Genomic DNA, 16,125 nt, shown 5'->3' with positions numbered 1-16,125 from the left:
AAGTGGAAACTTCATGATCACAAGTCCTTCTACATGTACAAAGCTGGGAAAAATTGATCTTGGAGTCCTACGGCCAACCCACTCTTCAGGTTTTCAGAATTAAATGGGAGAAGTCTGAAAAAATACAACATAGGCAAAAGTGTGCATGCAGAGATGGTAGGACAGGATGGACTTCTGTAACCAATCAGCTGACCAAGCCTGTGACTTCCTGAAGTGAGACTGTGGTTTGGACTTGGAGGGTAGGATATCTTGTGGGTCTGTTTTCTTCCTGCAGTTATCCATAATTTTGAATGTGAGGCAGGAGGTGTTTGACCAGTCAAACAGTGCTGCTCTAGATCTGTGCTCCTTAAAAGCTATAAAGGACTGGAGTGGATTTTATGCCTGGATCATATAGCATGTTGTTCTGGAAACTCTTAATTACTTGAGCAGCATTTGATTAGGCTTCAGCAGCCTTGGTTTGTATTGTCCTCATTAGTTGTGAATTTTTTTTTTGTTTTGGGTTGTTGTTTTTTTTTTTTGTTTGTTTGTTTGTTTGGTTTTTTTTGGGTTTTTTTTTTTTTTGGTGAGGGTGGAGTGTGTTTTTGGGTTTTTTTTTCTTATTGTTTGAGACTGAGGTAAAATTCATCCACGTGCAGGAGGAATGTGGATTGAGCCTATTGCTCCAAAGTAACCTGAGCTCTTTAAAAGTGGAAAAATAAACACGAGAAAAGGCAGAGTTCCTCCCAGCAGTGCCTGTGCCATGAAAAACATTTTTGTATTCACTCAGTCACTTGCTGCTTCAGAGAGTAACACCAGGGTCTGTGGAGTGTTTACATGGCCCCCACGGAAGGTGCCACAGGAACCAGCACCTGTTGATGAACCAATCACCCTGAGATACCCCAAAAGCAAATTATCTGCTTGGGTAGTCTGGCATGGTTGTGTTACCTACAGCAATCCTTTCCCAGCACAGCCAGGCTTTGCTCTTTTTTTTTCCTTCTCTCTGCTGCTGTATTTATTGAGCTTTCCTCAATGACAAAATTGAATTAATTTTTTGATCCTTGTGACTGTTGTTCAAAAACTGACTCTTGCTTTCAGGCTCTGGTCTCTGTTGTTCAGTAAGTCACTTGGATTGTTTCATTGGGTATTTGTTTTCTGTAAATCTTATGTAGGATCTAAAACTGAACAGAAAAAATCCAACCATTTAAAGAGTGACCACAGCAGTTCCTGTTACAGTTCTTAGACTTTTAAAAATACACCTGTTCTGGATAAAAGTCACACAGACTTGTTTTGAAGGTGGATTTTCTGTAGGCTCTATTTTTGCTGGCTCTGAAAAAGTTTTTTCTGAATAGAATGACTCGAAGGGAACATTCAGTTTTGGTGTGAGGTTTGTTTTTCTCCCTTTGAAATCTAGATAGATTGTAAGTGAGACAGAGCTCTTCATTAAAACAGAATGCAATTTGTGTGCAGTGAAATCTATTTAAAATATTTTGAGATACTGTAAAAACTGGACATTGAGGAAAGTCTCCTGCTGCAGGGTTTTTCTGGTGGGGGGGGTGTGTGTGTAGTTCTGTTTGAAATCAATCTCTGCTTCAAGGCATTTTTTTAATTTTGTAAAGCTGCTGTAGAGAGATAATAGTTCACTCAGTGCAATGATTTTTCTTAGCAAATAGTTTAGTTGAAAAAATAAATCAATTAGTAGATTGTATGCAGGCAGATTGCTGCATCCTCTTAGCTGTTTCAGGTTTATTACTGAAACTAAAAGCAGAGAAAAATTCTATCTGCTTTCTGGAAAGCACAGAGGAAACAATCCCACTAAAATGCCAAGTAAGCAGCTTTTCTAGCTACAATGCTGAGGTCAGGAGCCTGGGTTTTCTGAAGTCTTAATCTGCCCTAAAATTTCTGTCCATAACTGCCTTTGCATTCAGAGCTGAAACTTCTTTTTGGACAATCAATAAGTGCAAGCCCTGAAACTTGTGGGTCTGCAAAAGATACGTGACAGTCTGTGGTGGAGGATGTTTGGATGCTGCAGCTATCCTGTTCTTGCTTTTAAAGGAAAAAAAAAATCCTATCCTACCTGTTTACTTCTTTTCTGCTTTATGTGGGTCTTCTCCCCCAGTTAGGGTTTTCTTATGAAAGACCTTGTGCCTGAAGCCAGGGCAATCTCACCTGTGCTTATAAACCAAGGTCCAACCTGACCACTCTGCTTGGCCCCTCCTGGCCTTATGCCCCTCATTGTCTCCCAACTTTTCCTGCATCTTGTGCCCTTCTTTGTAATCTTTCCAGGTGGTTTCAGGATCCTGCAGCAGTGATGTGTCATCAGGAGATGAGTTGCTCTCTTGGCAGTTTTTCAGCCCCAGTGGCATCATTAAAAGTCATTTGTCTCTGTATTGACTTGTCCTTGTCTAGGAAGTGCTCAGACACTTTTGGGTTGGACCTGTGCTTTCTGCTCCAACCTTGTTGCCTCCTGTGCTGCCCTGCTAGCCAGGCTGCCATTTCACTGTGTCTTCTCTTGTACCCTGCCAGCCTTATCTGTCCCTGTTATTATTCTTTCTTTCATCATGCTTTGCCTACATTTTCAGCACCTTGTATCAAACTCCTTCCTCTCCCTGCTGTGTGTCTGGCCTCGAACCTGCATTAACACCTGCACCACTAACCCCCTCCTTGTTTGTCCCCCCCATTGCTCAGAGCAGCCCTGGGGTGACCCCAGAGAGCAGATTTCTGAACCTCCCAGAGCACACAGTCATGGCAGGGGCAGGCACCAGCAGAGAGAGCACCGAGGACCCCCCTCACCTTCGTCCAGCCATGCCCCCACACACGGGCACTCCAGCTCAGAGGGCCGTGGAAGGTCTCCTCAGCTGAGAGAGGCCAGCAGTGGCCATCAGCAGGGGCAGAAGACAGCCAGCCAGGGAAGGTCCAGGAGACATCTCAGCCTTGACCTGGAAAGAGAGACCGAGCACCGTGCCTGTGATCACAGCAATAGCTGGGAGCTGCAGGAGAGGAGGACAGCTGGCAGGGAGAAGGAGAGGAGACTTCTCAGTCTGGACCTGGACTTGGAGCATGGACTCATGGAGGAAGCACGGCACAGCAGAAAGCCACCAAGGCAAGACAGAGAAAAGCACCTTCCCCTCCTTGAGATGGAACTGGAGGCAGAGCAGGAGACCTGGCATCGGGGTGGCAGACAGCACCCTGAGAAACACAGATCTCACCACCAGGGCCACTCGTCACACAGGATGGCACGTGACGAGAAGCTCTATGATGCTGAATCTAGAGATGACCATAGGAGGGGTGAGGCAAGAGCCTACAAAAGGGCAGGACACAGGAGACACTCCCCCTCCCCTCATGCTGTGAGCCAGGGGAAGGTTGGAGGCTGCCAGCGAGACCCAGGTAACCGAGTGATGGGGAAGGTGTGCGTATGTGTGGGGATGGACCTTTGCGTGCCCCATACTGCTGTCTGAGATATGTTTGGCTTCCTTGAAGATGCTTCTCTCCAGTATCTACCTGCAGTGTGTACACAGGGAATCTTGCCCAGGTTTCTTCCTGATTTAGCAGGATTCTTCTTATCCATTAATGTTCTTGCTCTATATCCTGATGTTCCATGGCATTGGAGAGGATGAGTAAGAAGGTATTGTTGGAGGGGGTGCCCTTGGTATCCTTTCATTTAAGAAAACAAATTTCTTCCCCCCACAAAAAAAACCACCCCACCATCCCCAAAGAAAGACCCCCCCAGAAAACTCCAACCAACACCCAGCTTTTGTTTTAAAAATACATTTTGTGCTGTGGCCTCCTTGTACAGGAGAAAAAAAGGGAACAAACCCCTGAATGTTAGGTTATGGTTGTATTTTGTGGAGTTGAGATGCAGGACTGTAAGTGAGCACACTTTGCTTAAGCACAAAAAAACCCAGCAATTTTCATCCACTTCTTATTGAAAACCCTGCTGCAACTTAATTCATGTTGGGCAGAGTTCACTAGTGGCACTGGGCATCCAACTGGGTTCTATTTGCAAGATTCTTGCCAAATTCTGTGCGAGTGGAATTTTCTGGGAAATGTGTACCTGTGTAGTTCTTGCTCAACAAGCACTTGGCTTTAAAGATCCAGACCCTATCTTTCTACTTTTAAAGACACTGGGACAGTTATTCTTCTTCCTCATGATACAAACACTTTCCTTAGAGAAATAGAAGGTTTAGCTTTGAAATAACAAAACTCTGTACTCAAAATAAGAACTGAACATTATATGAACTTCAAAAATGCTTACTTTTCTGTTTTCTCATTGAATTGTAAAATTCATGGGTCATCCCAAGGAAGAAATTGTCTGAAAACTCAGGTGAGCCTGTCCTGGGTAACCCTTGCAGCCCGTGCTGCTTCAGCAGTGTGCTCAGACTCTGCTGTGCTCATATCAAATGTTGGGCTGCTCTCTGCTGCCCAGTTTTGCCACTGTGCCTGTATCAATGCAGAGTGACAAGTTATAATTCCTTTGCTAGCACTGCTGTCACCAAAGAGTGCTTCAAGGGACATGGCCTGTTCTGCCCTGGAGTTGCATTTGTTGTCTGAGACAGGGTGTGGCAGGTACTCTGTGATGATCTCTGGTTCTCTTGAGTGTGGGGTTTGCAGGTGGCTGAGGAGGTGGTGGGGATCTCAAAGGATTTGGAGAATGGTTGAGTTGATTGTTTTCTCTCAATTGTGTAGGCACTAATTTGAGGGGGAGGACACAAGCCATGTACGATGGCCCCCGGATGGAACAGGAGCTGTCTGATGCAGAGATTGCTCGGAAGCTGCAGGAGGAAGAGCTCCTGGTAAGTAGAGAGGGTGCATTGCTCAACTCAAAGGAACCAAGGCAACCAGCACAGAAAACTTTACTTTGTAAACCTTTAATATATAAGAGTGACTATAAGACCTAAGGTCTTGCTTCTGTGCATTCTGCTAATTACCTTTGTCTTCCATACACACAGATATGGAGTGACAGCTGGCTTCCAACTAATAAGCCCTATTTTTTGAAATAAACACCCCAAAATTAAAGTGCTGAAGCAAAGTGATATTAAATGGATGTTTCCAGGCAGGTGAAGATGGCATGTAGTCAGTGTAAGCAGCTCCAATTGAGACAGGCCATTGCCCATCTTTGAGAGAGAAGGCAGCAGAGTGGGAAGTACATTGTGGTGTGGCCAGGCAGATACATGAGGGCAAAATTCAGCTGAAAAGCTGAAATGGCAGATTAGAGTTGGGTTGTGAGGTAAGTATTGGGGTAGTTAAGTGTATTTGGAGAGGATGATGGTGTATTTGTATGGGCACATACTTGCCCTGCTCAGTAGGTTGATGAGTATGATTAATTCAGAGATGGTAATTTTTTGTCTCTGGTTTTCCTTCCCCACTTTTTCCCCCCACCTCCAGGCTAACGAAGCAGATCAGAAGGCAGCTCAAGTAGCCCAAGATGAGGTGAGCAACAAGTCAAATACTTGTGGAATTCCTTTACTTGCAGAAGCTGCTAAACAGCCCTTGTTTTCTCTGACCCTCTAGTTGATAATTTCTTTCCTTGTAGGGGAAGCCTGGGGCTCTAGTGGGAATTTCTCCCAGATGGGTTTTGTGTATGGGCTGGTCAAGCAGAGAGTTGCACTGCCTGTTACAACCATGACAAAGGCAGGAAGTTCATGGTTCTGTAAGAGAATTTCTTGTAACTAAAACCCAAGGGGGACTATCCAAGATGTTGTGAGATGAACCACCAACCCCTTTTAGGAGAAGGGATAGAGGGGAGAAAGGTTCTGCAAATGCAGTTCTTGTAAATCAGCGATTGAACATGCTGCATGTCACCAGTCTTAACTTTGCCCCATCCCTTGATTTCTGATCACAGATGGATGAAATCCTGGATTTGCACCCTTGCCATTCAGCAGCTGTCCATGGAAAAGGGTTTGAATTTCTCAAACCCACAAGAGCAGTAAAATTGTCTGACCTGAGTCTGTGTTTCCCTTCTAGGAAATTGCTCGTCTCTTGATGGCTGAGGAGAAAAAGGCTTTAAGAAAAGAGAAGAAAGAGAAAAGTCTTCCTTTGAAAAGAGGAGGCATGATCAAGATTGGAAGGTATGCCAGGCTTCAGGAGGCACCACAGATAAGGTGCTATAATGTTATTCCTATTTTCAGAGGGAGGTGAGTGTATGGTGGGAGCAAAAGTTGGTGATGCATCTGAAGGGTTTCGCTGTCTGTTACTCAGCTGCTCCCGAGCCTTTTGGAGCCACCTCTTTGCTAAGATGCTTTTGGCTTCAGCCTCAAGCAAGGTAGTCCTTGGGGCTCTAGCCTTGAAGGATGGCACTGGATGTCACAGCACCTCGTGGCCTCCCTGAAGCACTGTCAGTCCCTGCTACAGGACCTTCCCTTTGCTGAAATCCTGACTTGTAGCATTAAAGGCAGTAATTGGTTCTGTTTGTGTAAGGGCAATGCAGCTGCTTCAGTTGTCACTCTACCTCATAACTGGCTGTGTAATGAAAGTCCTGAGGCTATCATGCCTGGTTTTGGTAGGAGTAACACCAGAGAGACTTGGCTGGCCAGCATGGAGGGGATAGGAAACAGATTTTATGGTCAGCACTGCTAAGGTGCTAAAGGGGATGTGGTGTTAATCTTAGGGCCAGATGGCAGCAGCTCTGGTGTTTTCAGCCTCCTTCCTGAGTTTCAGTGGTTGCAGGAGCACAGCTGCATGCAGCTGGTCTTTCCTGCTCAGCCCAGCCTTGTGCACTGTCATTACACCCAGACTGTGTTCAGCCCCAGATTCAGAACTGTCCCTTACTGCTGTCACAGAAATTGAGTTGGCTCAGCAGGGCTGGGTTTTTACTGAAAACTAGTCCTGATGCTGCCATTTGCATGTCTGGCTGTAGTTAATTTTGTGTGTAAACCAAGCACAAGAGGGCTGTGTGGAATTGTGGCAGTTCCAGTGTCCTGGCTGGTGTCTAGCAAGGCACACAGATGAGCTGATTTCCCCTCTTCCCATCAGCCTGATCCAGGCGAGTCCACGCGCTCAAGGTCAAGAGAAGGGCCCGAAACTCAGCGACACAGAAGTGACAGGCCTTCAAGGTGAGCTTGAACTGGCTGGCAAGAAGCGGGAATGCAGTTGGGAAGCTGCTGAGAAGCTGGGTCCTAGGGAGGAGGTGTGGGATGACCAGCCTGACCCACCCTGAAGGGACTCGGTGGAGAGCAGGGTGACGAGGGGCACGGAGCTCATGAGGTGTCGGTGACGTGCGTCACTCACTGTGCTCGTGGCACTTGTCCATCTTGGTCCCCATGCCCAGTGCTGACAGGGATTGATGAGCTTGTGCAGTGACATTTGTTAAATGGCAGAGAAACATTGAGAGAGTTAAACAGCTTCTGGGGATGTGAAACCAAATGTCATCTCTGGGCAGGAAGGAGTAATCACCATGCATTTGCACAGCTGCTCCCTTGGTCCTTGCTCCCAGTTGATTCCTGTGCACAGCTCCCACTGCTGCATTTGAGCACCACCCTGCAAGCAAGAGCACTGTGCTTTGGGGTGTCTCATCCCAAACTGGGAACATGCTGTAGCCCAGTGCTGCTTCTGAATCCCTTGATACTCTGGCTCAGTGGTCTTCATGAGGTACTAAACCCTGAAAGTGACCCCAGTGGCTTTGATTTCCATTCCAGAAATAAACCTAGAAATTCTAGTTGAACTTGCAAAAGAAACAACAAATTGAGGTGCAGGTGGAGATTGAGATTGATCATATTAAAACACTCTGGGGGTAAAACTGTGCAAGCAATAACCACTTTAAAATGCTGCCCTGTTGAGTGAAGTTTGCAGTAAATTATTTCCTGATCACTGAAACCATTATGAAATGAAAGAGATCCATGACAAGCAGTACATACTCTGCTTTTCTCACTGCAGAAACAGTAATGGGCTGTGCTCAGAGGAGCTCTTCTGCAGGTGGAAGGTCTGGGCCAGGCAAGGTTTGCATCAAACTGTCAGTAACAGGCCAGACAGCTGAGGTGTTGCTCTTGCTGCACTGTTGTGACTTTGAGTTATTTCCCAACACTCCTTTGACACTGTGCTTGGCAGGTCACAGCCCCTCCTCGATGAACACTCTCGGTATTACACGAGCCAGCCCAGCCCCTTGCGCCACCACCCCAGACCTGAGCACTCTCCTAAAGGTAGGATCTGCCAGGGCTGCCCAGCACTTGGGTTATTGTCAGCTCTTTTCCTCACACAAGGAGCCTGCAGGGGACAGAGTGATGATGGAAAGTGATGCAAATAAAGAAGGGGAATTAATGCCCCAGCAGGCAGGTGATGCTGGGCAGTGTTTGGGTTGGACTTGCTGAGCACGTTGCAGGCTGTGAGACTAAAAAACTGAATTGGTTTGCCTGGAATTTGTCAAGGTGCTGTCTGTATGTCTTCTCTGATCTCTTAATGATGAATGACTGTAAATCTAGGTAGCAAATGACAAAGAAATGTCATGAAGACAACATTATGATGGATTTTAGGTGACTCACTATTCTCAAACAATCCAATACAAGACAGAACCTCACCTGTCTGGTGAGCAGATGGGATGATCAGACAGAAATTTGTCCTGAGAGCAGGCTGGTTTTATTCCTGTAGCACCTCAGCACTGCTTTGTTGGTTTGTTTCCTGAAATCACTCGGCACAGAGCAGTGTGGGTAGGGTAGCCCCTGCAGTTGTTTTAAATCTGAATGCCCATTGTCTGAGTTATCTGTACAAGCCTCTGGGGAAGGAAGGGGGCAGTCTGAGACGAACTCAGTCTCAGATTTCTTCCAACTCTAGTGAAACTTCAATGTGGACGCTTTCCTTTCCAAAATTTAGTTTGGTAAACTTATGTTGTGTCTTCATCAAGAAAGCTGGAAAGTTGATGGCACTTCATAGGGTCTGTTTGCTTTAGTGAGACTGTGCAATGGGGCTGCAGCAGCATTCACACCCCAGAAGAAATGCACATGTCTGCCTGTCTCATGGATCTGTCCTTCCTTTTGCTTGAGTCATGTAACATATAGCTCCCATTTTGGCCTTTGACTTGACTAGTACCCTAGAAGTCAGACAGACAAGAGGGCAGGCCAGGTAAAATATGACTGCAGGCAGTGATTTTTTCACCAGGATTTAGCCTCTCAGACTGTTTCCTTTCTGTTTTGTTTTCTAGGTTCCCGTAGGAAGCAGTAAACTGTGCTAGCCTTTGCTTTGGTACTGACTCTTCTGTAGCAAACATTACTGGAATTGCCAGGCAACTTTCTCCATCCCTGACCTATGGGAGGCCCACCCTCCACTCCCAGGATCATCTCTTTAAGTGTCGTCATATTAAGGAAAATTGTTTGTTTCAATTTCTTACTCATCTGTGATGACTTCAGCAGTGCAGTATAATCTAGCTGCCACTGAGCTGTGCCAATCAACCAGCTGGCTCAACAGCTCCCTCATACATTCTTTTGAGGCTTTCTTTTTATTTTTAAGTTTGGCTGGAGCTCTGATGAACTGGACAAATTGAGATGCATGTACAATGGAGGAAAATTGAAGAAATGAGTTGGGTTATGGCAGTGCAGCAGAACATCAGAAGTACAAGTCCTTTTTACATTAGGATAACTTAGCAAAGAGAGCTATAAGAGGAATTGGGTTTCTTCCTGTGTTGGATAGGACAGCTGAGCCAACCTGACAGTCATATGAGCTTGCAGAAAGGAGAGAGCGTTGTCAAACATATACCAGCAAAAGCCAAACCCTGAGACTGGTGAGGCAGAAATAGCCTATGAAACAGAATTTTTAAACTGCTGTATTTCTTTCTAGGGTTTCCAACAATCTGAATAGAGTGTGTATAGGCATTTAGCTCCAGGATATAGGATATAACAATTAAAAGGAAAGACAATTCCAACTGAAGTTAGACCTTGTGTGCATGACTTAGGATTTGCCAGGGAGTTCAAGAAGCTGTGAACTGTGGTTTGGGAAAACTCATACAAACAGATCTATGTGTCTGAAGGGAGCTCTGTGGTCACCTGCTTTGAGCTTCAGTGTGGTAGAAGCCAAGGAATTTCATTAAAGCCAAGTCAGATCTCATGTAACTCTTAGCTCAGTTGCTGATGCACTTGAGTAGAGTAACTTGTTTCTGAACTTGGATGTGTCTTGTAAACATGGGGCTGATGGAGAGAGGGCCATATGGGCATTGAGCATCAAAATCTACAGTTACAGGCAACCTGAGCCAGACACGGAGTGCTGATCAGTCCACATGATGTCTGTGCTGACTGCTTTTCCTCTCCACTGCTCCATCCAGCACCCCAGGCAAGCTCCAGTCAGGAATAAAAGAATCATTGCTCTCTAGGGCACAGCAGGGTCTGCAGGTTTGTTGTCTGTATATATTTTCCCATGCAGTGATTCCATCCTGGCTTGTTTTCCCTCCACTCTTTGAAAATCATTTTTCTCTTGCACAAAAAAGTAGCCTTTTTCCCTGGCCTCCTCTCATTTAAATTCTTTAGTCATTTTTAATTTTTTTTTTGCCATTATTTTTGGGTGTATTTTTAAACTACAAAGTTGAGCATCTGGACACTGTCTTGGAGTGTGTTCAGCCAGGGCAGGCTGGTTGTCCATGGGCCAGCCTAGTTCATGGCAGAGGGCTTGGCTGCCTTGCCCCTGCAGCCCAACCTTAGTGCCAGCACCAAGTCTGTCTCACCACTCTCTCTGTTGGCTCTGGCTCTGCAGAGGAGGGGAGACACCTGTGTCTAGGGCAGGAAACTTGTCCTTACCACTGATCTGCCTGGGAAAGGGGCCTTGGCAGCTCTCTGGAGCTTTGTGGGGAGAGAGCACCTCTAGGAAATAGGAAGAGAGCCTGGCTGTCTGCTGTTCCTCTAGTGCACAGTTCAAGCCCCAAGGCAGCTGTAAGGCTTTAACCTTGGCTCTTCTTGGTCAGGATAATTACTGGGCCAGATCTCTGGGAAGACAGGGCAACTCCTTTTTCACATAAATTGCAGGGGCAGGTTTAATACCACATAATAAGATCATGTATTGCCTTGAGCAGTAACTCAGAGACTTGCATCTCCTACTCCCACTGGCCCATTGGCAGCAGTTCAGTACCTGTGAAGAACCACTTAACCCCAATGGATCTCTGCTCCAGGGATACCCTAACCAAAAACCTTACCACGTAGGACTTGGTGTATGGGCAGAATCCTGCTACCTGCATACCCTTGCTTCCACACTGTGGCTCACCTGCCTGCACGGGCTCCTAAGTGACTTGCAAGGTCTTGCTTGCTGCTGTTTCTCAGGAAATATCCTAGTCAGCAGCTAGATTTTACTGTCCTTGCCTTGTTCCCACTTCTCATTCTGTCTCTGTCCATTCAGAAGTGTTCATGTTGTTTAAAAGGATTCAGGAAAAAAACCAACATGGATGCTATTTTTTGCTTTCTTATTTGATAACTTGGCCCAATGTGGCAACCTCATCTACCAAGCTTTTATTTTGTATGGATTTATTTTTGTATTTTATGTAACAGTCAAAATTTCTACTGCTGAAAATGCCATTTTTTTTCCTGTGGGCTTTTCCCTTCCATTGCCATCAGAGAAATTGTTGTGAAATGGATGTGTGGTGGGTTTGTAAGAATTAATACTTCCTACGAACACCCTAGTCCAGGCACTGCTGCTTGGACCACCTGGTGCACTTGTGAAAACTGGATGGAGAAAAGTCCTGCCAAATCAGAAAGAGGTTGAGCTTTGTACTGGCTGTGCTTGCAGAAAACTGGTGATTCTCTGTAGAAGGCATGGGGAAATCACCAGCTAGGAATTCAGCCCTCCATGGGCCTCTGTGTCTGGCTGTGATGGACTTTCTTGCACTGCAGTTGGCTGGTGTAGCTTTTGTCTTAACCTCGTCAGAGAAGTCATGAAGAGCCTGAGCCCTCTGGCATTCGAAGAACCTGTTAATTCAGGAGGGATGCTTGGGAGTACCCAAGTTGTTGTTATCAATGGTAATGAGTAGGAATGTGAGGGAAAACTCTGGTAGAATTAGTTTGGAAGCTGGGTAGTCTGAAGAACACCTCAGTGCCTCCTCTGTGGAGCTGTAAACTCTCCTTAGTGGCCAGTCAAGCTCTCTGGCCAAGACACCAAGAGACAAGAGCCCAAGAGAAGGATCCCAGGAGCAGTTGCTGCTTTCTTGGATGCCTTTGGGGGGTGCTGAATGCTTTATGGGCTGTTTTGCTCTGTATCCTCCCTTAGTCCTCATCCTTTTTTCTTTCTGCCTACCTTTATTCATTTGCTGTTCCTTGTAAGTGTTTCTCCTGTTTTATTAGTCCATAGTCCTTGTGAAAAGGGGGTTCCTAAGGCTTTGCTAGAAAAGGGAGAGAAATGCTGGGAATGGCAGCTGAGGAAAGCAGGTGGTAAATGGGATAAGAACAGAGCAGTTGTTCATCTTATGCATGTTGGGGTCCTCATGCAGCCATGCAGGTTAGAGACCTCCTGAGGCAGAGGTTGCAACGGGACTTGCATCTTTAGTGACAACTTTTGGAAAGGGGTTCCATGGTCCCACTGAAGTCAACAAGAGCTGAGATTATGGATGAAAAAAGAGCCACTTTCCTTGGGGCTCAGCAGCCACAGTTCTGCTGAGCGTCAAGAAGAAGATGCAGCTTGTGTAGGTGAGATGCAGAATCAGCACCTTGGACATGTGTTCCGGGAAAGAGGCACAATGAAACTGATCTTTTTAAAAAGCACTCAGCAATATTTCTTTTCTATGACAGAAAAATGTTTTAAGTATCTTGGTTTTTTTTACTTGTCTACTCTTGCCAAGTTTCAGTAGCTTTGCCTATGGGTTTGCTCTGGATTTAGTAGCATGTTGGAGCCCTTGCTGGGACCCCTGCCCAGGTTGTTTGGGTCCTGCATCCCTTTCTGACTCTGTGCATTAACAAGGCATCCAGCACCACGTGGAAAATTCACCTCCTTGAAATCCTGGCACTTCCTGACCTTCCTAGCAAGCTCATCTCAGCAGCAAGAGTTCTCACCACCTCCTCACCTCCGTCCAAAGCACAATGGTCTGCAGAAGAGAGGTCGGGCGACCTGGCGGGATCGTGCCTTACACGCAGGGATATTCGATGTCTTCAGCAGGCTGACCTGAGTCACCTTGCTATGAAACACTGTCTTAATGGGGACTGTACAGCTTCCTGCAGCAAGAAGCAGTTCTCATCACAGGGATAGATCCAACAGGTTGATTTCATCTTTTTTTAAAGAACTTCATGGGTTTGAACTTGGTGGGGTGAGGAAATATCAGCTGTTAAGGGATAGATGAATTCTCATCATTGAATTTCTCCTCTTGGGGAAGAAGGATAGAAGTTACAGATGATGCAGTCTGCTTCTCTGTCTATAAAAGGGATCTTGTATGTACAGTATTTTTATATCTCTGCATTCCCATCTATCAGGATTTGAATCAGGATTGATAACATTCTCTACTTGTGGAAAAAAATGGGTTGTTATTTTTACAGTGCTAGATGTCTGTTTGTTTATTTTGTGCCAAATTACAGACACTGTTACATTCTAGTGTTTTCATTCAGTTTATTGCTGTTCATCAATGTGTATATTATATATTTTTATTATCAAGGTTTTTATTTTAATTCATATTATCCTGTATGCAAACTAACTGTGGATTGCTAATTTATATATGTATAAAGGGGAGCACTTGGAGACAGTGTGAGGATTCCCCTACTTAGTTTACACTCTTGAAATTGAGCACAGCCAGTACATAAAACTCACTGTTTCCTTCAGAGAGCAATCTCCTGTGTGTTTGCAGGTGGCTCCTGCTGTCCCTCCTGGCAGCACTGGCACTGCAGGACTGTGTGGGATGCAGTAGGAGCTGGAGCACAGCTCCCAGCACAGCCTGACGGGTGCCTGAGCTCAGGGCTGCCCTGTGCCAGGCAGGAATGCCCAGCAGGGTGGTGGGGGCTGAGCTTTGCTCTTTATCTGTCCCCAGCCAGTGCACACTTGGTTTTGCCCCACTCTCCCAAGGTGTTCAGGGCTTAGTTTTGCAGTTGCTTTGGGAGGTGGCTATGGTACATATCCCTTGCATGGACACACCATGGCTAGCTTGTCTTCTTTTTGTTGCAGAGGACAGGCACAAACATGCAGAGATCCCACTTTGCTGCACTCCAGCACATTTGTGGCTGTGCAGCCCTGCTGGGGAGGGACCGGCTGTGCTGCACACAGGTGCCACTTAGACTGCCCTGCCCAGGACAGGCGCTGGGACATGGGTTTCATGTTCAGGTGCTGCCCAAGCCTCAGTTTCTGGACTGGAGGTACTATCAACCACCTCCTCCCCATCAGTAGCACAGGGCAAGGCTTAGCTGGGCAGTTTGGGCTCTTCAGAGAGTCCCAGAGAGGACAGTGGCACACACAAATGAGTATTTTCTACTTCATGGGAAACAAGTTCCACTGTATCAGTGTTCACTCTAAGTAGACTCCATGGTCTGTCTCCAGCTGCATCTGTGCACTGCAATATAGTTAATTGCCTCAGATAAATAGCTGCAGTTGTCTCATTTAGCTCTTCAGGGTAAACTTTCAGCCTGTTGAATCTAAATATTAGCCATGCAATGAGGTGGATTAGTCAGAAGGCTTAAATTCCTCAGAGCTGCAAGTGTATCCTGCATTGTAACAGCTAATCCTTAAATATGAATTGCACACTGACAATAATCTGTCTATGCAAGCCTATTCTTGGTTTTATTTTGACTGTTCACTCTATAATTTACCAGGTTTGGCATAGAACTTCTGAATGACATTTAACCAAAGTATCATGTCTGTGTGTGTGTGTGTGTATAGCATGTTTTGCTTCATACTCCTGAATTGTCATAGAATGTAAAGGGAACATTGCCTTGCCCCACTTTGTTCAATAAATTGCTGTATTTTGTTATTCACCAATTCCTTCTGTCCCTCTGTGTGCTTTTCTGGAAACCTGAGTGGGTTACACAGAAGCAGGGGAAAATAAGACTTTGTTCCACCCTTTGTTCCTGAAACCTAGCTGCTTCTACCAACAATATGTTCTTCCACTGTAATAGATGTAGCAAACAAACAAATTTGTATTTAATTTGATTATTTTGTTGACAGACAGATGGAAAAAAGGCTATGTAATATCTTGGAAAAGATCTGGACTGTTTCATTTCCTGAGACTGTGATACTGAAAAATAAAGCAGTATGATTATTTGCAAGGATAGATGCTCTTTCTTATTTCATTAACATAACTTTTGAGTTTGAAAAAAGCCTGCTTGAAGATGCCCTCAAGCAACACATACCTTCAGTGGTGGGACAGAATGTAAGAAGGAAGAATGGCAAATGCCCTGGGACTCACTGCTGTCTTCAAAGGCATCAGCTGAGGATGCAGCCACATGCAGCTCAAATGTGAGCAGACCTGATCCCACAAACTCAGTTTGTGACTGAGCATTCTGAAATAGAGAGGTTGTCACACAATACAAATTCTGGATCTTGCATCTGTAAAACATTTCTTAAATGCTTATTTACTCATTTCTGTCTGCGTGCCAAGAATAAGCATTGCACAGGGGAGCAGAGAGCCCTTTGGCACCCCAGCACAGGGTGCACCAGGCTTTCCCTCTGTGAGCCAGGGCCTTGGGCTGCACAAGTGAGTGCTCTGACTCCAACAGAGTTCATTTTTGGGCTGGATCTGTGTCACAGCACCACCCCAGTGCTTCCAAGTGCCTCAATGCCATCTTTACCTTTCACCAGCTGCATTTCAGAGTCCCTTGGGCATTATCAGTGAGTGGAAATAGGAGTCAGCAAAACACACATGGCTGGCAGGGGAAGAGCCTGGTTGTAAAAACAAGGCTCTTGGGAGTGCCAAGAGCTCTGCCAACTTCCAACCTATTGCAGCCTCTTGTCTGCAGTGACTGGGTCAGCCTGTTTTCTCTGAAAGGCTTCTTTCATGGAGCCTTGGCACTTGTTGAAGCACTAGGCTGTGGTGGGAGCAGGGCCAGCTGGAGCCCTGAGAAACATCTTCCACCTGGTACAATGATGTGCACATGGAACTGGGTGTGGGGACCACAAAAAGAGCACTGAAGAGCCCCTGAGGACTTTTTTCTGTACCAGAAAACTTTGGTTTCTGAGTTTCCGAGTTGCATGCAGCTCCCAGGCTGTGGGTGTACCATGGTGGGTGGATCCAGTGTGCCACTGGTGATGGATCAAGGCTTCCCATGTATCCTCCATCTG

The 16,125-nt window shown here is 45.8% G+C and overlaps 2 protein-coding genes across 2 annotated transcripts in view; both read left to right on the top strand.

Moving 5' to 3' along the window:
* Nucleotides 1-15,116, top strand: part of CCDC50 (coiled-coil domain containing 50) — a 41,804-nt gene extending 26,688 nt beyond the window's left edge. Inside the window, 7 exon segments of the mRNA XM_036388746.1 lie at nucleotides 4,663-4,769; nucleotides 5,362-5,406; nucleotides 5,941-5,974; nucleotides 5,977-6,044; nucleotides 6,949-7,028; nucleotides 8,020-8,111; nucleotides 9,107-15,116. Coding sequence (XP_036244639.1) covers nucleotides 4,663-4,769; nucleotides 5,362-5,406; nucleotides 5,941-5,974; nucleotides 5,977-6,044; nucleotides 6,949-7,028; nucleotides 8,020-8,111; nucleotides 9,107-9,126 — 446 coding nt within the window. The 3' untranslated portion in view covers nucleotides 9,127-15,116.
* On the top strand, nucleotides 1,699-4,656 carry LOC129046777 (serine/arginine repetitive matrix protein 5-like). The gene has a single exon (XM_054515869.1). The coding sequence runs from the start codon at nucleotides 2,538-2,540 to the stop codon at nucleotides 3,432-3,434; it is 897 nt and encodes a 298-aa protein (XP_054371844.1). The 5' UTR covers nucleotides 1,699-2,537; the 3' UTR covers nucleotides 3,435-4,656.
* Nucleotides 15,117-16,125: the final 1,009 nt, after the last annotated feature.

The sequence above is a fragment of the Molothrus ater genome, chromosome 10 (assembly GCF_012460135.2).
Source record: "Molothrus ater isolate BHLD 08-10-18 breed brown headed cowbird chromosome 10, BPBGC_Mater_1.1, whole genome shotgun sequence".
In the NCBI taxonomy this organism is placed as follows: domain Eukaryota; kingdom Metazoa; phylum Chordata; class Aves; order Passeriformes; family Icteridae; genus Molothrus; species Molothrus ater.
This window is presented reverse-complemented; position numbering and strand designations above follow the sequence as displayed.